This window comes from Hyalella azteca, unplaced genomic scaffold (genome assembly GCF_000764305.2).
Source record: "Hyalella azteca isolate HAZT.00-mixed unplaced genomic scaffold, Hazt_2.0.2 contig1249, whole genome shotgun sequence".
NCBI classification, from domain to species: Eukaryota; Metazoa; Arthropoda; class Malacostraca; order Amphipoda; family Hyalellidae; genus Hyalella; species Hyalella azteca.
The window spans coordinates 66,859-93,527 of NW_025931574.1; the positions used below are offsets into that span (position 1 = coordinate 66,859).

The following is a 26,669-nucleotide window of genomic DNA, read 5'->3' on the forward strand; positions in this document are numbered from 1 at the left end:
TGTTGGAACCTGCTGTGTTGTGTTGATGAGAACAATGAATGAATTAAGATAAAAAATTGACATTTTTGATCATCCATGGTAACGCGTCAGCTTTTTATTCTACGCATGAAATAAAACAGATGATCACGAATGATATGCTTCAAAGTTATATCAATTTAAAATGATTCTACACTGATAAGTTAGTCAAAGTCATATTGTTTCTATGAGGAGTTGAGGCCTAGCCAAGTCCAGCTGCCAAAGGAGAAATCATGGCTCAGGATGTTATTTATTGTTTATGTGGTCAATCTTCAGACCTATCACGGTTCATGATACAATGCGACATTTGCAAGGATTGGTTTCACGGAAGGTAAGTTTTGTTTCTCAAAATGCATGTAGGGTAAACGCAACACATAGTGGCAAAGCAGAGAGTTTTTTAGACTCTCTCTCAAGTTCATTTTTGAGTCCTATAAGTAGACCAGCATGGTGGCAGGGAATTATTGTGAGTACTTATGCGTTTGCAAGAGCATCGACCGGTCCGGCTCAGCGGGGGGGAATTGCAACTTGCAACAGGGGCCCAAGGGCCAAGGGCATGGGGCCTTGCGAAGGGTTAAGACCGCGGACCGCCGCACGGCGGTGGACCGACATAAGTACCTCTCTTCATAGACTTCCACTATGTGCAGGCACGTGTTACCCCACATAACTAATTTTACCCTAAAAACAGTCTGACCGCTCTAATGTGACCGAAACTACACAATCGAAAAAACGTTGTTTACATTTTTTGTGGGAACTCATCGCAACTGATTTCCGGACAAGCTTTGCTGCATCGTAATCCACCCAATGTACCGGAAACCTTACTTTTTTTCTAAATAGTTGGCCGAAGACTGAGAAATATATTAAATGCAAGAATTTCAATCTAAATGTGTTGGCAAGATCTTCTGAAGGCAAAAATTTGGCTACTGAAGCGTCGCCAAAGATCTTGCTATATTCATCCACTCTCTGCACAGTGGTTGTCACCCAGTGAGACTGAGGTCTGAGGACATCGAAAAATGTGTCAAACTTGATAGTTGACCTTGCTCTACCAAATACTGAAATAGTGATAAACTGTTTGTGTAGAAAGAATATTATGGTTTGATACTTTTAAATAAGTCTGTGAATATATTAGGAATCCTTTAAGTATACTTGTTTCATCATTGCTGGCGCATAGTATGGTGTTTTGAGAGTGACGTAAAGTAAAGCAATCAGAACTCGAATCGCACATACGGTGATCTTTTTATAGCTATTCATTTCTTGCTAAGCCCTAAAAGTGTCAGAATATGGTGTGTTTACCCTATAGCCTAGTATCAGATTATTTATCAAGTTTATATTGTGATCGTGATGGCACCTACTGACACTTAGTATCAGTAAATGAAAACTTTTATTAGACCTAATTTAGAGTATCAGATAGAGTATCTCTGGCAATCTTTATGTCTGTCACAGGGCTTGAAAAGTCCTACTTTTTTCTGAAATATCCCAGATACTCTAATATCAAAGAATTTCAGTAGGTATGAAATCTTGTGGCTCTAATGACAAGTATTTTTGTTAGATTGAAAAATCATGGTTTGCAACTTTGCAAACATGTAATTTCATAAAATTTTCAGCTTCCCTAATGATGGCACATTCAAATGTTTCAGCCATAATATCCTGCAAAACGTAATAACAAGTTAGGTTAGGTTAAACAACAAGTCAACCCAAAACATTTCCTTGAAGATCACATACGGTAGCTGCTGTCACATCAGAGCGGTCAGACTGCATTATCTGTTATATGTTCAGTTGCCACTGAAGTGAAGCCAAATGTTAAATTTGCTGTTCCACTATTTTAGAGTTACATTAGAGATTTGGGATAACATGTGCATGGACTTTGTAAATATGTTTGTGGCCTGTTAATGTTTTTTCATGGCTGAGATACGGAATTCATGGCTTGAAGAAATGGAATCACGGCTAGCAAATCCATAGAACTATGGAAAAATTCAGTCATGTTTTGCCAAGGGTCCAAGTAGATATACCCCATGCCTGCTTCAAGATGCATTGCCAGCACAAAAAATCCATCAATAAACGTATTTGGCTACAACTGTCTGCCTTTTTCATCAAGATATGTTTGGGGCTATGAAATTGGTGTCATCAATTGATGTTTAGCAATTCTTTACTGCCCAGTTGCCCATGGTTGATTTTGAACTCATATGGATGTCAGTTTAAGGTCAAGATGGCTTCATGGAAAGCTTGAAAGGAAGCCAATACCGTCAACTGGGGTGACTTTAGCCGCCGGGATGACTTCGGCCGCGTTTTTGATTTTGTTTTGCAAACAAAAGCGGGGTTGTAAATGATGGCCAAAGTCACTCTGGCATTCATGACCTCGTTTACAACCCTGGTGTTTATGACCCCATTTTTTGTTTGCAAAGCAAAATCAAAAATGCAGCCGATGTCACCCCAGCAACCGAAGTCACCCCAGTTGACGGTATCGAAATCTAATTAAATAAGAATTAGAGGAAAAATGAACAGCTTGTCTCCCAACTCAACCTTAACTTCTTGGGCATCTGTGTATCTGTTTGGTGATAACTTGCTAGAACATTTATTTGCTTTGTTGTCAGCAAGGTATGCTTACGTTTTCATTTATCTAAATAATATTTATAGTGAGTTCTTGATTTAATCAAATTTAATTCTAATTATTCTAATCAATTTATCAGAATGCCAACTTTAGGACAGACTTTTACTCCTGTTCAATTTTTATTTTTTCATCTCCTTCATAGCTTCATTCAATACCGTCAAACGGGGTAAAAAGGGATGGATTTGAGCGTTTTTTGTTAATAACTTCTTACCATGAAACATTTCAGAAACAAGTTTAGGCTCATTTTGTAGCTCTTTGCGACGGCTATCTAATGGCATCTTAAAAAAATTCCATATGCTATTTGCAAGGTGCTAGACGCAAAATAAAACCCTCCCGATTTACCCCTCAAAACGGGGTAATCCGGGACACTTGCAATAAAAGTTAATTTTAAAATGTTTGAAGCATGCAGAGTGTACTCATCCATTACTAACAGTACTTTGAAGTCCTCCTCTTTCATTGTAGATGATGTAGATGTAAAATAAATGACATTTACTGTGATTTTTACTAATTTTTCCTTTATTGATACTATATTACCATATTCATTAATTACCGTATTATTAATGTGATATTACTGTATCCATGGACATGCCATTGAGCATTGACAACAACCTTGTCCACTGCCAGCTTCATATCAGCAGCCATGTAGCATTTCTTCTGTATCTGTAAGCTTACAGGATGGTTTGTAATTTCGCACAATTTTAATTGAGTCAAGTGATTTCACTATAACAAAAAAGATTGTGAAAAACATACCTGAAACAGAAAATAATGTTTTAGTAACAACCATCATATGTTTTGGAGAAATAAATCATAGTTTAGGTCAATTACTTTTCATTCTATGATGCCCGGTGCACAATTCAATATATAGCTTTCTATGTACAATTTTGTGATGACCATTGATGCACTAATTTTTTGATAAGTGATTTTTTTTTCACTGAGCAAGGTAAATGTAAACAAAATTCTTTGTTGTTAATCAACTTTTTTGTTAACTGGAACCTTTGCTAACTGAGGTTCTACTGTAAATGCATTTTTAAGGGTGTCCCTAATTACTACCCCGAGGGGGTGTTCTGAGTAGCCCCGCAGTGCGGAAATGGCTGCCATTTTTTTTGGAATGAGATAGGCAAATGCCGTCAATAACGTTTTCAAGCCGACACCTGGGTGCAACTTTAATGTAAGTAAATTTTTTTTAATATTGGTTTGCTCCAGACCTTAGCAGAGGTACTTTTCCAAAATCGCACTTTTCACACTTTTTTCAGCGATTTTTTAGAGATAGTAAATTTTTTATTTCTTGACTAGCTTTATACATAATAGATAGTAAAAATGTTGAGGTTTATGCCACTATTTTTAGTTTTGCAATATTTTGATTGGTTTAGCTGCTACAACATTTCTACGAAATGTCGGAGGCGCGTCCCGATTTACCCCGCCCGTCCCTTTTTACCCCGTTTGACGGTATATTATCTTACATATCTACAGCTCTAATTTTATTTTATATTATGCTATTTATACTTTTTTATATACATGTACATTATATTTATTCTTATGAGCAGATGTGTGGGAGTGCGGGAGTACCAGGCTGTTGACATCGACAGATTTCACTGTCCAAGATGTGAGCCGTACCACGGACCTTCTGTGTGTAAGTACCACGGACCTTCTGTGTGTAAGTACCGTACCACGGACCTTCTGTGTGTAAGTACAACAGACCTTCTGTGTGTAAGTACCACAGACCTTCTGTGTGTAAGTACCACGGACCTTCTGTTCTGTATGTAAGTACCACGGACCTTCTGTGTGTAAGTACCACGGACCATCTGTGTGTAAGTACCACGGACCTTCTGTGTGTAAGTACCACGGACCTTCTGTGCGTAAGTTCCACATACCATGGACCTTCTGTGTGTAAGTACCACGTACCACGGACCTTCTGTGTGTAAGTACCACGGACTTTATGAGTGTAAGTGCCACATACCATGCACTCTCTGTGTGTAAGTACCTTCCATACCAGCCAAGGGTGGAATTGTACTCCAAACTATAATTAATTTTCTAATAAAGCTGCACCAAATTGGCTTGGATGTTCTAATGTGAAGTCTCCAACATTCTTCCAGCTGTCGCCTCATGGAACAACCATTAAATTGGATCTTTTAAATATTTGCAAGTCGCCCAGATTTAAAAGGTACCATAATATAGCAGGATTAGAGACCTAAAGACAGCACGTAAGTGAATACAATGTACAATAACATTGCTATATCTTGTTTAGAGCTTCTCTGATAACTTAACTATTGAATAATTTTTTTAAATTCTTGTCCGAACACACCAGGCACAAAATTTTCTGTTTGGCTACGAATAGTTGTTTGGTGATGATGGTTGTGATTATCATTAATATTCCAAGCAAATTTCAACCTATTCAACATCAATTTTTATGTGGAATTTCAGCCCAGTTGAGCCATTACACCAGGCCAGTTACATGCATGAAGGTGTCCAATATACTCCTTACAAAGTCTATGTTTCAGCAAGCACCAATCAATACAAAATGTGAAAATAAACTTTTTATTAAAACAAAATGTGTGTTCTAGGGTAATTTATTTACCCTACCCTGCCTCCTTGGCAATGTTATATCAAGGTAATTAAGGAAGGAATGATTTGGCTGCGTGCATGTATAAAAGTATTCTGTATCTAAAGCTTTTATTGTGTTGAAACCCTTCAGTATGAATGGTTAAATCTAGTGTAAACTGTGCAAAAAGTGGTGAAATTGATTATTTAAAATTGAATTTGCAGTGAAAGCAAGACTGAACTGGCATCGGCACGACTACTCCGAGGCTGACGCAGCCAACAAAGCCGTCCAGACGGGCACTCAAGTCTTTATAAAGGAGCTCAGAGGACGACACTTTCACAAGTAACTTATTTAATTAATAAAGTAACTTATTCAATTTTCACAAGTAACTTATTTAATTAAATACCTACTAAAAAGTCTATAAGATATTTCGATTTTTCAGCTAAACTACAGTCAAAACTTCACTGTCATAAGTGCTACATTATTCTCCAATTGCTAACTGATTCCATGATTTTTTATTTATTGTTGAAATAAGTCAAAACCAAAAATAATTTCATTGTGTTGAAAACTTTAATTTTTACTGTATCATGAATGTGTACAAATTTTAACACAAAAGCTAAATGCTACATGAATTTAGAAAAAAATGTGAAAGAATTCAAAAGTTGAGGAGCATCGCAGACTACAAATAGTATAATTTTCACTTTCTTAAAATAAATACAATGATTTCATTAAGATTTTATAATGCTTATAACATTTGTTTCAAATAATTTTTTGTATTGTCTAAAAATGTTGATATTTTTAAAAATTAATTATGTATTGTATAAATTATTATTTCTAAAATAAGTAATCTTAGCTTTATCATCTAATAACCTAATTACTAATTTGATAAATGGAATAAATATCTTTTCCCAGTGGGGAGAAGGTGATCACTCGGTTACAAGGCTCAGATCTGACCCTGGGGTTCATTGCTGGGGAGGAGGGCTGCGGAGGCTTGGAGAAAACTCCATGTGCTGATGGAGCAGAAGCTGCCGTGTCCTGCGGCAATTTTAACCAGCCGATCCTGGTGTCGGATAAAGCAGGACTAGACCTTGTCATCCCACACCCCTCCTTCTCTGTGGTCGATGTCGAGAATTATGTTGGTGAGTGCATGTTTGATGTTACATTATGTTGGTGAGTGCATGTTTGTTATTACATTATGTTGGTGAGTGCATGTTTGTTATTACATTATGTTGGTGAGAACAGATATGCTGTGTTACATTCCGAGTACTAAAAAGCTGTTGAGTTTGCAGTTAGTACAAAAATATTAAAGAGTTGGGAATTGTTATTTACAAGGAATGTTGGAGAGTTTGCAGTTGGTGAATACATGAATGTTGTTGGATACTATAATGTTAAGCCATTAAGATCATAAATAAGACAGGTTTTATGTCACAGGTTCAGATCATGAAGTTGACGTTATTGACGTACAGCGGCAGACGGACGTAAAGATGCGTCTGCACGAATTTATTGAATATTTCCTGAGTCCTGCACGCACGACAGTTCTCAACCTCATCAGCCTTGAGTTCTCCAATACAGGGTGAGAACACCGCTGTTGTACCCTTACTTTCTTTATAATAACTTATGTATTTAGCATTGTGACCTTCATTTAAGAATTTAAAATTTTGAATTAATAATTAACATCGTGTATTTAATTGAAGCTCTTCATTTAAGCATCTTCCATAGTGTCTTTTTGCAAATAGGTATTGGTATATATATATATATATATATGTTTGCGTCAGATAATAAGATATTCAATTGAGGTCTAGCATATTGATTGTACAGAGCTTAGGGCAAGAAAAATGTTTGTTTTCTAATTTTGTCTGAGTTTTCTTATTATTTTCTAAATTTTATGTATAACTGAAATAATGTTTGTATATTTGCTTCTGCACAGTTCTAACACATCATACAAACACAATGTACCACCAGCATATCAAAATATTGTACCAATACAGCACACCCACGCACTGTACACAGCATACAAAATCAGTGTGTTAACACAGACTAACATTGAACTGCCTTTAGGTTAAGCCAGCTTGTTGAGCCCTTAACCCTTCACTACCCGCAGGTTCTTAACCCTTCACTACCCGCAGGTTCTTAACCCTTCACTACCCGCAGGTTCTTAACCCTTCACCACCCGCAGGTTCTTAACCCTTCACCACCCGCAGGTTCTTAACCCTTCACCACCCGCAGGTTCTTAACCCTTCACCCCCGCAGGTTCTTAACCCTTCACCACCCNGGGCTGTCTCTTATACACATCTAGATGTGTATAAGAGACAGCTTCACCCCCGCAGGTTCTTAACCCTTCACCACCGCAGGTTCTTAACCCTTCACCACCCGCAGGTTCTTAACCCTTCACCCCCGCAGGTTCTTAACCCTTCACCACCCGCAGGTTCTTAACCCTTCATCACCCGCAGGTTCTTAACCCTTCACCACCCGCAGGTTAAGCCAGCTCGTCGAGCCCCCAGCCATCGTACGCAAGCTGTGTTGGGTGAACACCTCATGGCCGGGTGACCCCCCGCCCCCACCTCCCCTCACCCGCCCCACCGTGTCCAAATATTGCCTTATAGGCGTCGAGAACTCCTATACTGACTTCCATATAGACTTTGGGGGTACCTCTGTGTGGTACCACGTCCTGTGGGTGAGTATATTGATATATATATTGTAATGTTATATGGTATATTGATATACATCATACCTGGCGTGGAGAAGTCCTATACTGACTTCCATATAGACTTTGGGGGTACCTCTGTGTGGTACCACGTCCTGTGGGTGAGTATATTGATGTATATATTGTAATATTATATGGTATGTTGATGTATACCATGATTTTATATATTATATTAAGGTATATTGTGATGTTATATGGTAGTATATTAACCGAGGTACCTCTGTGTGGTACCGCGTCCTGTGGGTGGGTATATTGATATATATTGTAATGTTTTATATATACCGTGATGATAGATAGTATAATACCTAATGTATTTTGTAATGTTATACCTATGGTATATAATGGTATATGATATGAAAATGGTATATACCATATACCATTACGGTATATTAATATATACCATAATGTTATATGGTATATTAATCAAGTGTGTGATTGACGACGCTCTCTGCCATCATCACACTCTTATGTTATCACCATTAAATTATAACGAATTTATTGTTTGTTTTGACGTTATTTTATTTATTTTACCTAATTTTATTTTGAATTGTTTACATTGTGTTGGTGATACAAGTGTTGTATTGCAGGGCGAGAAGATATTCTACCTCATCAAGCCAACAGAAGCTAACCTGGTCCTCTACCAGCGCTGGATGAAAGCCAGCAACCACTCGGAGATGTTCTTTGCCGACCAGGTGATATATGGTGGTATATTAGGTGCTTTATGGTGGTATATTAGGTGCTTTATGGTGGTATATTAGGTGCTTTATGCTGGTATATTAGGTGCTTTATGGTGGTATATTAGGTGCTTTANACATTGAACTACAACTCAAGTTAGTTGCTGTATAACTCAAGTTAGTGGCTTATATAACTTAAGTTAATGCACAACTACAACATTGAACTACAGCTCAAGTTAGTGGCTCTATAACTTAAGTTAATGCACAACTACAACATTGAACTACAGCTCAAGTTAGTGGCTCTATAACTTAAGTTAATGCACAACTACAACATTGAACTACAGCTCAAGTTAGTGGCTCTATAACTTAAGTTAATGCACAACTACAACATTGAACTACAGCTCAAGTTAGTGGCTCTATAACTTAAGTTAATGCACAACTACAACATTGAACTACAGCTCAAGTTAGTGGCTCTATAACTTAAGTTAATGCACAACTACAACATTGAACTACAGCTCAAGTTAGTGGCTCTATAACTTAAGTTAATGCACAACTACAACATTGAACTACAGCTCAAGTTAGTGGCTCTATAACTTAAGTTAATGCACAACTACAACATTGAACTACAGCTCAAGTTAGTGGCTCTATAACTTAAGTTAATGCACAACTACAACATTGAACTACAGCTCAAGTTAGTGGCTCTATAACTTAAGTTAATGCACAACTACAACATTGAACTACAGCTCAAGTTAGTGGCTCTATAACTTAAGTTAATGCACAACTACAACATTGAACTACAGCTCAAGTTAGTGGCTCTATAACTTAAGTTAATGCACAACTACAACATTGAACTACAGCTCAAGTTAGTGGCTCTATAACTTAAGTTAATGCACAACTACAACATTGAACTACAGCTCAAGTTAGTGGCTCTATAACTTAAGTTAATGCACAACTACAACATTGAACTACAACTCAAGTTAGTGGCTTATATAACTTAAGTTAATGCACAACTACAACATTGAACTACAACTCAAGTTAGTGGTTATATAACTTAAGTTAATGCACAACTACAACATTGAACTACAACTCAAGTTAGTGGTTATATAACTTAAGTTAATGCACAACTACAACATTGAACTACAACTCAAGTTAGTTGCTGTATAACTCAAGTTAGTGGCTCAATAACTCAAGTTAGTGCATAACTACAACATTGAACTCTAACTTAAGTTAGTGACTATATAACTAAGTTAATTGTTATATAACCTGAGTTAGTGCACAACTACAACATTGAACTACAACTCAAGTTAGTGACTATAAGTTGAACTTTTGTTTTCTATGTTAACTTATAAGTTAGTCCCCAAGTTTGTGTGTCTGCAACTCAAGTTAATTAATTTTCTGTTAATATTTTCCGATCAACAATTCAACTTTGCCCTGCAATAACTCAAGTTTGTAAATTTTATAGTTGCCACATCCTGACCTCTAACTCAAGTTCATTTCTCCAGCTCAAGCTAAATTTATTTGCTTTTACATGAGTTATATGTTCTGTAATTCTGGTGTTTTCTTCAATTAATCAAACGTATTTATAATTTTATTTGTTTAAATTGACGTAATAACGTAACATTTAACTTAATTTGATATAAATATATTGATTTGAACTTGTAACGGCCAGGATATACGAGATGGAGCTTCTCATATGTACCCTTTACAAGTTCCAGTTTCCTCTTATTTTATTCATTCAAATTGATTTAATTATATACATTTGGGTTTAATTTGATATACATTTATTGATGATGTATTGATGTATATTGCAGGATCTACGAGATGGAGCTTCTGATGTGTACCCCCGACAAGTTCCAGTTCCCGCACTACCGCGAGCTGAGCTGGTACGCCGCCCGCCACCTCCTACAGGAGCTCCGGGGGGCCGTGGCCCCTCCTCCTGCCCTCCTACAGGGGGCCCGGGCCCTCTACCAGGTCCTCAGGCACTGGGCCAACCAGGTAATGTGTACCAGGCACTGGGACAACCAGGTAATGTGTACCAGGCACTGGGCCAACCAGGTAATGTGTACCAGGCACTGGGCCAACCAGGTAATGTGTACCAGGCACTGGGCCAACCAGGTACTGTGCACCAGGCACTGGGACAACCAGGTAATGTGTACCAGGCACTGGGCCAACCAGGTACTGTGCACCAGGCACTGGGACAACCAGGTAATGTGTGCTGGGACAACCAGGTAATGTATTATTTCCATATAATATAGTTATAAAGGTACATTGTTTTTGGTGTTATTAATGTTTTTGTTGTAGTCAGTGTTCTCGACATTAATAGATAAGTATTATTTCTAGTAAATACAACAGTCTAGACTAAATCACTCTTGACTAAATTACTCCAGACCTAACAATAATCATAATTATAATCATTAATAAAACAAACTATAGATAAAATAGCAAGTAATTATAATATCAATAGACTAAAATCTATAGATAAAGTAACAAGTTACTTACTATGTCTCAGGGGCAGAGGCCGGCGGGGGGCGCCTTGTCCCGCGCGCCTGAAGGCGTCAACGCCGCCAAGCTCCTTAAGGAGCTGCATAAGGAGCTTAGGACTACGGAGAAGCAGGTGATGTTAGGCTATATTATATATTAATATTATATATTATATATGCCGTATTATATATTATAATAGGTATATATAATATATAGCTCAGGTCTACAGAGAAGCAGGTAATGTTAGGCCGTATTGTCTCATGCTTCTCATTATTTGCTTTGTTTCGTTATACTTATTTGATTAATTTAAATATTAACGAAACAAATTTATTTGAGCACAAGAACTGAATTTCAATTAGAATAATAATTATAGATTGATAATATAATATAAATTGAATTAACCCTCTTCCAGCCGAGCGGTTGCTATGATCCCTCCCTCCCCCCCGCCCCGAGCGAGAGTCCAAACACTGAATTTTGATTATAATATCGATAATTACAAATCTATAATAATATAGACACTGATAATTAAATAACCCTCCATTAACAATAATATACTGATAATCAAATACCCCCCCCCCCAGGCCGTGGCCCTGCATCCCCCTCGGCCGGAGCGGGAGTCCAAGCGGCGCAAGAAGAAGTCCACACTTGCGGCGGACTTTGTGGACTACACCAACCTTACGGCCTTCCACTGCGCCATGGAGGAGCGGGTGGAGGGAGGGAGCAAGGTGGGGGAGTGTGTGGACTGCTCCAAACTTACGGCCTTCCACTGCGCCATGGAGGAGCGGGTGGAGGGAGGGAGCAAGGTGGGGGAGGGCGATGGGTGTAGACCAAAACAACTTGACGGCCTTCCACTTGTGATCTAATGACCAGTTTAGGACTTCGGAGTCCAAGGCCAAGCTGATGCGCCGCCTTCGTCGTCCTCCGTATCCCGAGTCGGCAGGCGGGGATTCTTCTCTCCAGTGAGTACAGTTCCAGGTGTTTCAGCCTTCCCCAGTAGTTCAGGTTCAGCTCCCTCATGCCGCTGATCCTGTACGTGAAGGTACGCTGCACTGCCTCCAGTTTCCACACCGCACCCGCCTTGAGTGGCGACCAAAGCTGGCAGCAATACTCAAGATTGGGGAGCACGAGGGCTCTGAAGAGTGTAATCATTGGTGCTGCTTCTCTCGTTCGAAATGTCCGCCATATCCACCTCATCCGTTGCCGGCTGCGCGCGACTATTTCCTCGATATGGGCATCGAACGTGGCTTCAGTACTCATCAACACTCCGAGATCTCGAACTAGTTGCTTCTCCTCAATTTCTGTGCCATCTGATGCCAAGTAGCGATGTGGCATCCCGATCTCTGTGACAACTCTGAATCTCATTGCCACGAATTTGATGCCATAGAATTGCATATTGTTCACTAGGGCCCAATCATAGCTTGTCGAAGAGTCATCCTGTAACCTCTCGCAGTCTAGGCCATCTGTGATCTTCATCAGCACTCTTGTATCGTCCGCAAATGATGATGTAGATGCGTGGGTGAGTTCCGAGTCTACGTCGGCAATGTGGATGAGGAAGAGGACTGCGGAACTCCGCTTTTCACCTTCGCTTCTCTGGATTTCGAGTTTTCCAATTGCGACAGCTTTTACCCTATTTGTAAGGAAGTTATGAATCTACCTTAACAGGCTTCCTCCTACCCCCAACAGTCTCAGCTTTCTGAAGAGCACCAAGCCCATGGTCAACTTTGTCAAAGACTCAAAGGCTTTAGCAAAGTCCAGGTATACCACGTCCACGCCAGCTCCTTCCTTCAGTAGGGCCATAAGGCGGGGAATGTGTTCCAGTAATTGTGAACAGGAACGATTACGCCGGGAGCCATGTTGTCCGTTATTGTACAGGTCAGCCTCTTCCATATACCGGACAAGCCTCCTGACCACTACCTTCTCAAAAACCTTGATCACATGTGAGGTCAAGGTCACAGGTCTGTAATTTTGGGGTCTGTCCCTCGCACCTCCTTTGTGGATTGGCGTTATCAGTCCCACTTTGAGGCCCTCAGGGATAATTCCCTCTGTTATCGAGGCTTTCCAGAGCATTGTGAGCGGAGCCTTCAATGCTCCAACACACTTTTTAACAACTCTGCTGGAATTCCATTCGGTCCTGTTGCTGAGCCTCTCCATTTCTTTGATACTTATTTCCATGTCTTCTGGCCCAAACTCAATGTTCCCAGCGCCTTTCCACCTGGCAGCTCCTGGAGAACTTCAATTTCATTCTCCTCCCTTGAGTAGCGGGGGTTACTGAACACTGATTCAAACTGAGATCCCAGTAACTCACACATGCCCTGATCATCTCCGACAATGACTTCGTTATCCTTAAGCGGGCTTACTGGCGTCTTTATTTTAGCCTTGGACTGAGCATATTTGAATGATATACGTTTAAAAATTACTTTTTAAAGACAACACTTCTAAAGAATCCAGTGTTTCCAATGATACAGATGTACAATGAATTTCTAGTTTTATTTTGGAATAATAAAAAAAATTAACATTTCATTTTTTAATATAAAATTTTTTCAAGCAAAATTATTTATTCTGTCAATTGATTCATGCATTGCCTCCAATTTCACACAAGTGTGCGATATTTCAGATCAATTGGACAAGTAAAAGTGTGTCAAATATCAATTATAAGATTTGTAGCTGAAAAAATTATTTTTTCAGTTTTTTTCAATATAGAGAAAAAGAAATTTATTTATTTATTAAATTATTTATTTCGTCATTTGATTCATGCATTGTCTCCAACTTTACGCAAGTGTGCAAAATTTCAGATCGATAGGATAAGCAGAAGTGTGTTAAATTTCGATTATAAGATTTGTAGCAGACAGACAGGCCAACAACTAGAAGTGAAGTGTTGTTAAGAAGAGAAGTGTTGTAAAAAAGTACTTCGGGTTCTCTCTGATTACTTCCACTACTCGTTTCTCGGCAGCTTGTTCTTCCTTCCTGTGCGAGTCCTGCAACGTGAGTTCGGTTTCTTTGTGCAGATTTATTAGTCTCTGTCTCCTCAGATCACTAGTGGATTCAGCTATTTGTTTATTTAATCGCCTGTGTTTTCTCATGAAGATTCGTCTGTCTCCCGGAATGCTGCGGACTTTGGGTCCCGTTTTTCTCGGGGTATGACGCACACATACCTGTGCTAATTTCTCACAAAGTATTGTGTAAGTTTCCTCTGCATTCATATCGTGAAACTCTTCTCTCTAGTCAGTTTCGTCAAGTTCATTCCATATTGCCTCCCAATCTGTTCTTCGATGGTGAAAGTCCTGCCAGTCCATTTTGGGGGTATAGCCCTGGGCTGGGTATCAGTTCCAATGGTCGTATGCACCCTCACCAGTCGGTGGTCTGACAGTGAGGTTTCTTCAACCCGAACGTCAACCACCATTCTTACATTATCAGTAAAAAAAAAGATCGATGATATTGTGTTCCCTTGTCGGCAACAGTATCTGCTGATAGAGCAAGTGTTCCACATCAAACTTCACTAGTTTGGCTTCTTGACTTCTGTCGCGGTCACCCAGACTTGTCCATCGGATACGTGGGAGATTGAAGTCTCCTCCCATTATCAGGCTGGGAGCTGGGTCACCCAGTCCAGCCACCCTGGTTTCTATTTCCTTGAAGTTTTTGATAAAATTTTCCGATGGGCAAGCAGACGGCCTACAGACCATGGCTACGCAGAGGTAAATTTTCTTCATATGTGCAGTAGTATCTTCATGTTCAACAAAGCCATCAGAGCTTCCAATCTCAATTCCACCGTGCTTCTTGCGGAGGAGTTTCTAAGGTAAGCAATTACTCCTCCCTCCTATTCGGTCCGCACGACAGTGTTGGAATCCTTCCATTGCAATTTCTGCATCCAGTATATCCTTCTTTAGGCGCGACTGCGTTAGTGCAATCATGAAGATCCCACCCTCGTCGGCCATCTCTCTCAGCACGCCAATCTTGTGGCGCGCTCTTCGTGGAAAGAGCCCCTCGATATTGGCCAGCAGGATACCAGACTCTTCCCTTCTTGATGTTCTTACCTGCAGCGACACCGATCTGCCAGGCGTCCCTGATCCAGCAGCTCCTTTATCTGGAGTTGCATCATTTCCAATTGATATTGCATTTGGTCCTTCATGTCTAAAAAAGCACTGAGGGTAACCTCTTGCTCCTCACGTGCTTCTCTGCCCCGTACACATCGGCTACTCAGTGGATTAGCTAAGTCGCCTTCCCTTCTCCATTGACTCCGTTCATTTCCACCTCGTACCTCACCGCTTCTTCCAACGGTGTTTCTCTCATGCAGCGTTGTTCTGTCTTCCCTGAGCGCGAGGGGCGGGCTGTGCGGTGAGCATTGCCATTTGCTGTGGGGGCATACCATTGGTTCTCGCTCTATTGCCGTTTTCTCCACTTTCTTTTCTTGATTTGATGTGGTGGAAACGACAGTTTTCTCTCGTGCAGACCTCTCTGTTCATGATGCTCCAGCACAGCGTAGGATGATAGAAGGGACAATCCTTACCTTTTTTGCACCCTCTGGGATGACCGCTTCCATAATCAAAGAATTTATAACACATTCTAGGGTGTGAGAATGTGCATCCTTCACCGTTCTTCCCGTATTCACATTTCTTTTGAAGGTGTTTCCAGCAAACACCTTTTTTAACTTGCGGTCTGCCGGGGGGTACATAGGCTTCTTGGGAGGAGGGTAAGGTTGGAAAAGATGATGGCAAACCGATCTCCAAATCCAGAAGGTTCAAGGCAGTGGTATAGGTCGTAGTGTTGGGAGAAACGTGAGCATCAGGGGTTTGAGCAGGGGGGAGAGTGGGTTCAGAAGTAACTGTGAGGGTAGGGATTAGGACTGAGGGTCTGATTAAGGGTGGGGGTAGAGTAAGTACGGGGGCGAGGAGAGGAGCGGGGGTAGAAGTGGGGCTCAGAGCAAGGGTAAGGTTGGGAGTGGGGTTTTGGCTTATGGCAAGGTTAGGGTTGGGGGAGAGGAGAAGGTAGGGGCATGGGAGGGGAAGGGGGTAAGGCTGGGAGGGGGGAAATGGAGGAGGCCGTACTGGATATGCCTGTATGCCGAACATTCATCACCGACTGAAGCTTTATTTTACTCGCAGAGTATATTTTTCGTATTCTTTCATAACGCAGTGTTTGCATTCATATGAAACTCTGGTCTGGTCAAGCCTCACGAGAACATAGAGCGGGAGCGCTGTACAACGAAGGTGTATAAACAAACGACATTTGTTGCATTGAATGGCTAATGGTGCTTGGCAATACTCACGGCAGATTGCACATGAACTTCCCTTAGTGGGCTCAATCGCAAGACATTTTGCCATGATGTCGTATTTTTTCTAATTCGTTTATCTAGTTGCACTAATTCTGTTTTTCAAGAGTCACTATTTCTATGGATAGTTAGTTTGAGAGGCTTCACTATTTCTCAAGTAGTCGTTGTTGTAGCTACACTATCCCTTCCTGTTGGGATCCTGGGTAAGAAATTTTGGCCGCGGCAGGCAGCGTGGTCTGGCGACCGGATACAAGTAATAAAATTTAGTTCAGACTCGAACGCACACTTCCTACACACTTGCCATCTTCCTGAGTCACAAATGCATTCACTGTATTTTCTTTAAATAACTAATTATATGTGCCTATATCACACTTTGCTATCGCTGATTCACTTCTTTACCGAAGAAAAACTATTTTGATTTTCAACTTGAATGTTTGATTGCTGAGTTAGATTTAATCTAGCAAATCCCAAATTTTGTCCCCAGAAATTACGATGGACACTTGAACGTTTTATTCTGTAAAGATGTGACGTTGTAGCTGGACACTTGAACGTTTTATTCTGTAAAGATGTGACGTTGTAGCTGGACACTTGAACGTTTTATTCTGTACAGATGTGACGTTGTAGCTGGACACTTGAACGTTTTATTCTGTACAGATGTGACGTTGTAGCTGGACACTTGAACGTTTCATTCTGTAAAGAAGTGACGTTGTAGCTGGACGCTTGAACGTTTTATTCTGTAAAGAAGTGACGTTGTAGCTGGACGCTTGAGCGTTTTATTCTGTAAAGAAGTGACGTTGTAGCTGACCACTTGAACGTTTTATTCTGTAAAGAAGTGACGTTGTAGCTGGACGCTTGAGCGTTTTATTCTGTAAAGATGTGACGTTGTAGCTGGACACTTGAACGTTTTATTCTGTAAAGAAGTGACGTTGTAGCTGGACGCTTGAGCGTTTTATTCTGTAAAGATGTGCCGAAATTTTGTGCAGCTTTTTTGAAGAGCAAATAATTTTAATTCTTCTAATTCCCAGATAATTTGCGCTTCAAGAATTCAAGTGATTTTAGTATGTGTGTAAACTGTAAAATAATACTGCTATGTTGACTATACACGGTATGTATAATGAAACGCGCATGACCTGTACGTTTGTAGAACGAAACGTAAATGGCATTTATGTAATCATTCGTTCAAGATATGTACGTAAGAAAAAACTTACATGACATAGTGTAGAATGAAACGTAGATGGCATGTACGTTAAATCATAAGTATAAAGCTTACACGAGATAATTACGTACAGACGGACGAGTACGAGTCTGATGGTCAGGAGGACAAGATGCTAGTGAAGGGGGGCGGCGCCCCCCAACTGCCCGGGCATGTACAGCAGCAACAGGTGCACATCATCACACAACAGGTGCAGCAACAGGTGCGTGCATCTGTTGAATTATTACTATACTATTATCATGATTATTACTATTACTATATATGTGCTAGAGGCCTTCATTCAGAGTTTAGTTCTCTAGCTGTCTAGCTGTCTAATTTGTAATTAGCTGTCTAATTTCTTATTAGCTGTCTAAATAGTGTAATAAGAGTCAAGTTCAATATCTGTCCGATATTATGTGCAATAGTTGGGTCAACGTGTCCCAAAATTATCCACATTGAAGGTGTGAGCAAACGCGTCGCCGGATACGACATCGTTACTAATAATATGGATAATAATATAATGATAATAATGACGATAATAGGTAGGTACTAATAATACGGATAATAATATAATGATAATAATGATGATAATAGGTACTAATAATCTACTTTGAATGTGAATGTGTGTTCAACTTTGTGAATGTGCCCCAGCAAATATACTGCAGTGCAGTGACTGTACACTGCAGTGCAGTTCACTGTACACTGTACACTGCAGTACACTGTACTCTGCAGTGCAGTTCACTGTACACTGCAGTGCAGTTAACTGTACACTGTACACTGCAGTATACTGTACTCTGCAGTGCAGTTCACTGTACACTGTACACTGCAGTATACTGTACTCTGCAGTGCAGTTAACTGTACACTGTACACTGCAGTATACTGTACTCTGCAGTGCAGTTAACTGTACACTGTACACTGCAGTATACTGTACACTGCCGCAGGTGGCGACGAAGGTGTCAGTGTCACGGGGTGGGCACAGCGCGGGGTACGCCTTCAGTGTACTGGGTACGTCGGACTACGGCATGAGTGGTACCCCGCCCCATGATCCTGAGTACCCCGCGTACCCCGCCCAGTACCCCGCCAACGTCAAGTGAGTACCCTGCATACCATGTGCCCAGTACCCTGCATACCATGCCCAGTACCCTGCATACCCTGCCCAGTACCCTGCATACCATGCCCAGTACCCTGCATACCCTGCCCTGTACCCTGCATACCCTGCCCAGTACCCTGCTACCCTGCATACCCTGCCCAGTACCCTGCATACCCTGCCCAGTACCCTGCATACCCTGCCCAGTACCCTGCATACCCTGCCCAGTACCCTGCTGGAACTGTAATGGGTAAACCTGCTCTTTAATTTATTCACTGAAAGTGATGAATATAATGTATGCAAACAATCATAATAATCTAATACATAATAAATGATATAACATAAAAACTAGAAATTTAAAAGTTTCCTCGTCATAAGCGGTGCTCCATCATCAGTTCACATATCAAACAGATGGGAACAGTATGGGTCTAAACAACGCTTACTGTTCCCATCCTCTTGGAATTTTTAATTTAGAATATGTTTTAATGTTTTTATTCATTTTTTTTATGTACAAGCTACTTTTTGATCTCTTATGGAAATTTAACTTTTCTCTATTGACAGTGTTTTCAATAAAGTTTTTTAACTGATGATGGTCTTAAATTCTTTAGGATGAGATATAGTTCATTTGTAAATCATTTTCCTGTTTTTATATCATCCTTAAGTTACAATTTAATTAAGAAGACTGAATGATAAAAGCATTTATATTAAATCAGTCGGTATTAATGCTTTAGCATAATTATGTTATCTTTTCATTATTAGGATATCATTTCATCATTGACAAGGAATCAATGATATTGTAAATTTATGCAATGATAATGTACAGTGATAGAATGGTATTGTTGCAATATTATTAAACTTCTTATTTGATACAATGTCACTGTACAATGACACAATGATGTAAATATTATGTCACTGTACAATGACACAATGATGTAAATATTGTGTCACTGTACAATGATGAGTCAGGGTGAAAAGTGAGTCAGGGTGAAAAGTGAGTCAGGGTAAAAAGTGAGTCAGGGTTAAAAGTGAGTCAGGGTAAAAAGTGAGTCAGGGTAAAAAGTGAGTCAGGGGGTAAAAAGTGAGGGGGGGTAAAAAGTAGATCAGGGTAAAAAGTGAGTCAGGGGGTAAAAAGTGAGTCGGGGGGTAAAAAGTAGATCAGGGTAAAAAGTGAGTCAGGGGGTAAGAAGTGAATCAGGGGGTAAGAAGTGAATCAGGGTAAGAAGTGAGACAGGGGGTAAAAAGTGAATCAGGGTAAAAAGTGAGTCAGGTGTAAAAGTGAGTCTGGGGATAAAATGTGAGTCAGGTTTAAAAGTGAGTCAGGGGGTAAAAGTTAGTCAGGTTAAGGGGGAGGTATACCCTAAAAATCGGAAATTTTTGCCCTCTCGGTTTTTATGCTCATCTTAAAGCTGCTTTTCTGACTCATTCAACGGTACCAAAATCATCTCTGTACGTTGATTTATGCGTTCACTACAGATCCTAAAAGAGTGGGGGGGTTCTTTAACATTTAAGATACGGGAAAATTAGCTGCCGAGCACTACATATAGAGTGTTTGCTTGAGCTGCACTTCAGTTACCCGCCTGGCGTCGTACGGGGTGGTGTGCATGCAGTCGCTCCCACCATCCTTGACTGGAATCAAGCTCCAGTAACGTTTAGTTTCGTATCATTGCTACATTGAGTGCCTATTTCAAGGCGCGCGGGATTTTGTCGCGCTCTCCTGAACATTTACACTTATTGTCACGGCATACCTATCTCCTAGAGTTTTGAAGCTACAGCAATGAGACATATTCCATTCGATTCGTAAAGACCATACCTATCGAGTAACGAAGCCCTTTTTTAGATTTGTGCATAGTTTGGATTAAAAATGGGGGAGAATGGGGGAAAATCAGAAGAAAATGAGAAGAAAACGGGAAAATGCGTGTTAAAAAAGTAAGGCAACAATAAAAAAAATGGGCTTCGTTACTCGATTCGTATGGTCTTTACAAATCGAATAGTATATCTTTCAATTCTGTGGCTTGAAAACCGTAGGAGGAGATAGATTTTTAAAGTACCCCCTTATTTGTCCGTTTTCTATGAATTTTACGTTTTCTATAAATTTTTCCGAAAAAATCATATAAACAAATGTGCTTGTATTTCTGTTTTACATATATGTGTGAAATTTCAGAAAGATTCGTTAGAAAATGGGGACGTTTTTCTGGAGGGTATACCTCTCCCTTAAAAGGTGAGTCAGTTCACAGGTGGTAAAAAGTGAGTTAGGGGGTAAAAAGTGAATCAGGGTAAAAAGTGAGTCAAGTGAGTCAGTGGGTACAAATTTAATCCCCCCTCCCCCGCAGACGTGCCAGCGTGGAGGGCGGCAGCAACGGCGCGCCCCCCACGGCGCCCCCCGCGTACCCCCAGCAGGAGTACGACCCCCTACGCCGGCACCCCGGACCCCTGCCCGCCCTGCACCCCATGGTGAGTGAGAGGTGTTACCATATCATCATCTTATTGTGCTACTATCATCCCATCGCATTATCATAATCATATTGTGCTATCATCTATTCGCACTATCATTATCCCATCGTACTATCATTATCTCGTCGTATCCCATGAGTTAGGATGATACAATACCCTATAATTTGTAGTACCCCCCCCCCCCCCATCATCATACCACCATCACACGGCACCACCATCACACATCACCATCATCACCACTACGGTGTGCAGGAGGGTGTGGAGGGCGGCGGGGACGACGACGTGGACGAGGCGGGCGGCGGCCTGATGATTGACGAGGCGCCCACCCCCAGACGCCGCCCCGCCCGCCCCCGCCACCAGGACGGCAAGCTTAAACTAGGTAACTATATTATTATAGTTACTGCCCGAGCTCATATTAAGCTCTACCTGAGGATCGGGTTACGTTGACTAGGTTAGCGAGGGATAAGTAAGATACATGTGTGCAGATAACATATCTTATATACGGAGTGGTAATACAAAGTTACAATACAAAGGTATAAGCTACGGCATCGACCGTAAGGTCGGAGAACTCTACCGACACGCTACATCGCGGAGCGCTTATCAGCTACTGGGGGCCTTACTTAAGGTTGCCGGCCCTTATATAGCCTTCGCTTCCGCCCACAACTGAGGTGTTGAGCGCGTGATCTATCACGTGTCTTCCAGATGACTCATGTCTCAATCTATAGCAGGTCAAGTGAATATTACGTCTCAATTACATATGGTCTAATTATATGATATAATTATAATGAACGTAATGAGACGCCAGATTGACACCGGACATTACGGCACTAGCGGCTAGTTACGGCACTAGCGGCTAGTTACGGCACTAGAGTTACGACACCAGCGGCTAGTTACGACACCAGCGGCTAGTTACGGCACTAGCGGCTAGTTACGACACTAGCGGCTAGTTACGGCACTAGCGGCTAGTTACGACACTAGCGGCTAGTTACGACACCAGCGGCTAGTTACGACACTAGCGGCTAGTTACGACACCAGCGGCTAGTTAGTTACCGCACTAGTGGCTAGTTCGTAGGTCCCCAGAAATGCTCTAGTGCCCAAACAAAATTCAGACGCGGGCCCGACTCTGCATCAGGCGCCGCCCAGGACTCGGGGAGCGCGTAAATCAGCCGCTCATGTCCGCCTGGGCCGCCGTACAACGGTTACCCCCCGCCCCCGGTGCATTACCCCCGCGGTGCATTACCCCCGCGGTGTATTAATCTTCACTAAGCGTCCCCCCCGGTACATTACCCCCCTAACCCCCCTCTCTTGTGCAGTGGGAGGCGGCGCTGAAGGGGAGCTGCTCTACGGCGCCGGTGACGTCGCTGGGGAGGTCAGGACATTTACCTCCTTATTATTTATTGAAAATACTTTCTTCTAGTTTAATCAATTATAATTTATTATGTTTATATTTATTTATTAATACAGACATTGGTAAGAAAATATTAATATTGATATTGATTGATTAGTATATGTAGTTGTATTGTACAATATTTCCCATTCATTTCTCTGAGTACTGCTTCCTTGTAAGCGTTCTCAGGCCACGCAAATTCTTACATAATCTTGTAAAAGAAATGAAAATTGAAAAAAAATTCTTGTAAAATTAAAAAACAAAATAAATAATATGCAGGTACCTCAGTAAACGCTTGGGATGTAACAGCCCCAGGCCACGCTTATAGTCAAATTAAAAAAAAGCAAATAAATTAATAAAATCTCCCCCTAACTCCCCCCCAGGTTTGAGGTGGGGGGATTTATAATATACACGCTTATAATAGAAATAATTATGCCTAATATTATCATATTACAAAAATTATTACGCTTATTATTATTATATTAAAAAAATAATTACGCTTATTATTATTATATTAAAAAAATAATTACGCTTATAATAAAAAAAAATAATATGCCCATTATTATTATATTATTATATTAAAAAAATAATTACGCATATAATAAAAATAACAAAAGAAATAATATCCTCCCCCCTTAGGTGGAGGTGGCGCCCCCCCACCACAACGGCATCGAGGAGCTGCTGAGGGCGTCCGCCTACGCCCCCGCCGAGTACGGGGGCGCCGCGCCCCCCGAGTATGGGGGGGTCCAGGGGGGGCAGGTATGCCTGTTGTGTTGACAATTGTTATATTATTAGTGTACTGTGTAAATATATAATATTTTATGATTATCTTATTATATTATCTTATATTATCACTGTACAGCATAAATATATAATATTTTCTGATAATTTTATTATATAAATAATATATTATTGACTATTATACAGCTATAGTTGTGTGCATTATTGGTTATTATTTTGCTTTAGTTGTAAATAAATATATTTTGTACTATTGTCCATACAGTTTAAATTTAATAATTGAAATAATCATTAAATTTATTGTATGTGCCTGATTGTCTCCGTGTCACCATTTGTACAACACACCCAATAATGTGCCTGAGTGTCTCCGTGTCACCATTTGCACAACACACCAATAATGTGCCTGAGTGTCTCCGTGTCACCATTTGTACAACACACCCAATAATGTGCCTGAGTGTCTCCGTGTCACCATTTGTACAACACACCCAATAATGTGCCTGAGTGTCTCCGTGTCACCNGAGGGGATGGTCTTCCCCAAGAGAAGGGATGGAGGGGATGGTCTTCCCCAAGAGGGGAGATGGAGGGGATGGTCTTCCCCAAGAGAAGGGATGGAGGGGATGGTCTTCCCCAAGAGGGGGGATGGAGGGGATGGTCTTCCCCAAGAGGGGGGAGATGGAGGGGATGGTCTTCCCCAAGAGAAGGGATGGAGGGGATGGTCTTCCCCAAGAGGGGGGATGGAGGGGATGGTCTTCCCCAAGAGGGGGGAGATGGAGGGGATGGTCTTCCCCAAGAGAAGGGATGGAGGGGATGGTCTTCCCCAAGAGGGGGGATGGAGGGGATGGTCTTCCCCGAGAGGGGGGATGGTCTTCCCCAAGAGGGGGGATGGAGGGGATGGTCATTAATGGGGAATGATAAGGATGAATGGGGCAGGGAATGTAACACTAATGGGATGAATAAAAATATTTTTAAAGATATTAGAGATATTTTTGTGAAATAATCAATATAATATTAACGACAAATAATGAGACATTATTTTTTTAACAATATTTATTTAAGGCCTTGCCCGCATTGTTATGTATCAATCAATATATTCATATAATATATAATATGAAGAGTGAATATGATAATGGATATATAGTGAATATAATTAATAACCCCCCCCCAGTGGGAGCGGGCGCGCCTCCCCCTCCACGCGGGACGCCATCGCAGGGATGCTCAGCATGAGCAGGGATGCCAACTACACTGTGACGGGGTGAGGCTAATTAGCCACATTAGTCTAATTAACCCTATAAGCCTAATTAACCCTATAAGCCTAATTAACCCTATTAGCCTAATTAACCTTATCAGCCTAATGAACCCTATTAGCCTAATGAACCCTATTAGCCTAATTAACACTATTAGCCTAATGAACCCTATTAGCCTAATGAACCCTATTAGCCTAATGAACCCTATGAGCCTAATTTGCAATTAACCGATCAAGTCTAATGATATTTTTAGAATATCATTAGTGATACAATTTATGGTACCTAGTTGATATTGCATCTTCATATTATTTATTGTTATATTATTAATTATTATTATTATTTATATTATTGTTTTATGAAAGCTGATATTATTACTTGATATAATTATTATAATAATTAATAATTATGTAATTAAATTATAATAATGACTTTTTCTCCTAATGCTATCATGTGTCCTCCGTACAGCGGCAGCGTCCATCAGCTAGCAGGTGGCAAGCGTCAGCTGATGGTAGGAGGCCAGTTGATGGCAGGTGGTCGTGTAGTGGCAGGTGGACAGTTGGTGGCAGGTGGCCAGCTGATGGCAGGTGGCCAGTTGGTGGCAGGAGGACAGTTGGTGGCAAGCAGTTCACCACAATACCAGCGCCACAGAGTGGCCACCGTCATGAACAAGTCTGTGGCCCCCAGGAGGTACATGGAGGAGGACAGCATCAAGAAAGTCCATCAGGACGAGGACTACGGTAACATATTATAGCTTGTTTATATCATTAATATAACTAATATAATATATTATATTTCTTACACTATTTATATCAATACCAAGACTACGGTAATATATTATATTAGTACCATTATTTATGTCATTACTATGACTGCGGTAATATTATATATGTATCATTATTTATATCATTACCAAGGTTGCGGTAATCTCTCTAACAAAATTTGGGTACCGCCTCGGTGTCTGCCGTAGAGTCGCTACACTCGCTTAAAGTTATTCTGGGTCTGCTTGACAAGTGTGTCCTGAGAGTATGACAAGTGTGTCCTGAGAGTATGACAAGTGTGTCCTGAGAGTTTGACAAGTGTGTCCTGAGAGTATGACAAGTGTGTCCTGAGAGTATGACAAGTGTGTCCTGAGAGTATGACAAGTGTGTCCTGAGAGTATGACAAGTGTTTCCTGAGAGTATGACAAGTGTGTCCTGAGAGTATGACAAGTGTGTCCTGAGAGTATGACAAGTGTGTCCTGAGAGTATGACAAGAAGAGGCTGCACTTCAAGCCCGGCCGAGGCGGACATGAGCGGCTGATTTACGCGCTCCCCGAGTCCTGGGCGGCGCCTGATGCAGAGTCGGGCACGCATCTAAATTTTGTTAGGGTTATTGCACTTATTTCTTTACGTGGACTGGTTTAATTTCTTATATTTATGTCATTATTTAAATGAAGACTACGGCACTGTATTGTCTTCGTTATAATTGCATTTTTTTAATTATTCGCTTTTTTAAAAGAGAATTTAAAAGCAAAGAAAATAACATTTACTCAGAATTAACATCAGAATCCTTTTTTTCTATGCTTGTATTTTATCTTGCTCGCATCCCAAATTTGTCAAGAATTTAAAAGCAAATAATATTACGGGTAAATTTATTTACTCTTCGTATTCAGAGTATTTACATCAGTCACTGAGAAAAATCAATGGCTCATGTAACCAAATAGTGACACTTTCTGCACGCAGCCCTGAAATACATTTTCGCCGGGCCCAACATCGTAATGACCTACACGGGGGTAAAAAGTGACTCACACTTTGGACAAAACTTATGTCCTTTCTCCGAGTGTTACTTTGGTTACATCGAAAATTAACGAAGAATTCAAAAGCGACGAAAGTGCCAAGACTTCTCTTCATATTCATTATATGTATTTATCTTAGATAATATCTAATATATAATACTAATATGAATTATTCACCGTATTCCCCGCAGTTTACCCCACGCTGGACCACTCGGACGACGAAGACTTCCCCGTGTTTAAGCCCCGCGGGAAGAAGAAGGAAGACGAGGCCTGGAACCCCAAGGCGCGGGTGCGGGTGTGGGGCCCGCGACCCGAGCGTCCCGCGCGTCACGGGGCCAAGAAACAGGCGGTGGAGAAGGGGCTCGAGGTGGCGGCTAACAGGAGGAATATACAACCGGTGGGTGGCGGGTGGCGGCTAACAGGAGGAATATACAACCGGTGGGTGGCGGGTAACAGGAGGAATATACAACCGGTGGGTGGCGGGTGGCGGCTAACAGGAGGAATATACAACC

The 26,669-nt window shown here is 41.0% G+C and overlaps 1 protein-coding gene across 1 annotated transcript in view; it reads left to right on the plus strand.

The window, feature by feature from the left end:
• The window catches only part of LOC108680138 (histone lysine demethylase PHF8), a 30,713-nt gene continuing 4,044 nt past the window's right edge, over nt 1-26,669 (plus strand). The window contains exons 1-21 of the mRNA XM_047881888.1: nt 1-346; nt 4,165-4,250; nt 5,384-5,501; nt 6,072-6,298; nt 6,591-6,732; nt 7,635-7,833; nt 8,451-8,577; nt 9,810-9,840; nt 10,349-10,532; nt 11,047-11,151; nt 11,600-11,743; nt 17,574-17,699; nt 18,418-18,566; nt 20,894-21,014; nt 21,267-21,393; nt 22,328-22,383; nt 23,041-23,160; nt 23,595-23,980; nt 24,305-24,391; nt 24,849-25,120; nt 26,349-26,554. Coding sequence (XP_047737844.1) covers nt 249-346; nt 4,165-4,250; nt 5,384-5,501; nt 6,072-6,298; nt 6,591-6,732; nt 7,635-7,833; nt 8,451-8,577; nt 9,810-9,840; nt 10,349-10,532; nt 11,047-11,151; nt 11,600-11,743; nt 17,574-17,699; nt 18,418-18,566; nt 20,894-21,014; nt 21,267-21,393; nt 22,328-22,383; nt 23,041-23,160; nt 23,595-23,980; nt 24,305-24,391; nt 24,849-25,120; nt 26,349-26,554 — 3,111 coding nt within the window. The 5' untranslated portion in view covers nt 1-248. The remainder of the gene's footprint in view (nt 347-4,164; nt 4,251-5,383; nt 5,502-6,071; nt 6,299-6,590; nt 6,733-7,634; nt 7,834-8,450; nt 8,578-9,809; nt 9,841-10,348; nt 10,533-11,046; nt 11,152-11,599; nt 11,744-17,573; nt 17,700-18,417; nt 18,567-20,893; nt 21,015-21,266; nt 21,394-22,327; nt 22,384-23,040; nt 23,161-23,594; nt 23,981-24,304; nt 24,392-24,848; nt 25,121-26,348; nt 26,555-26,669) is intronic.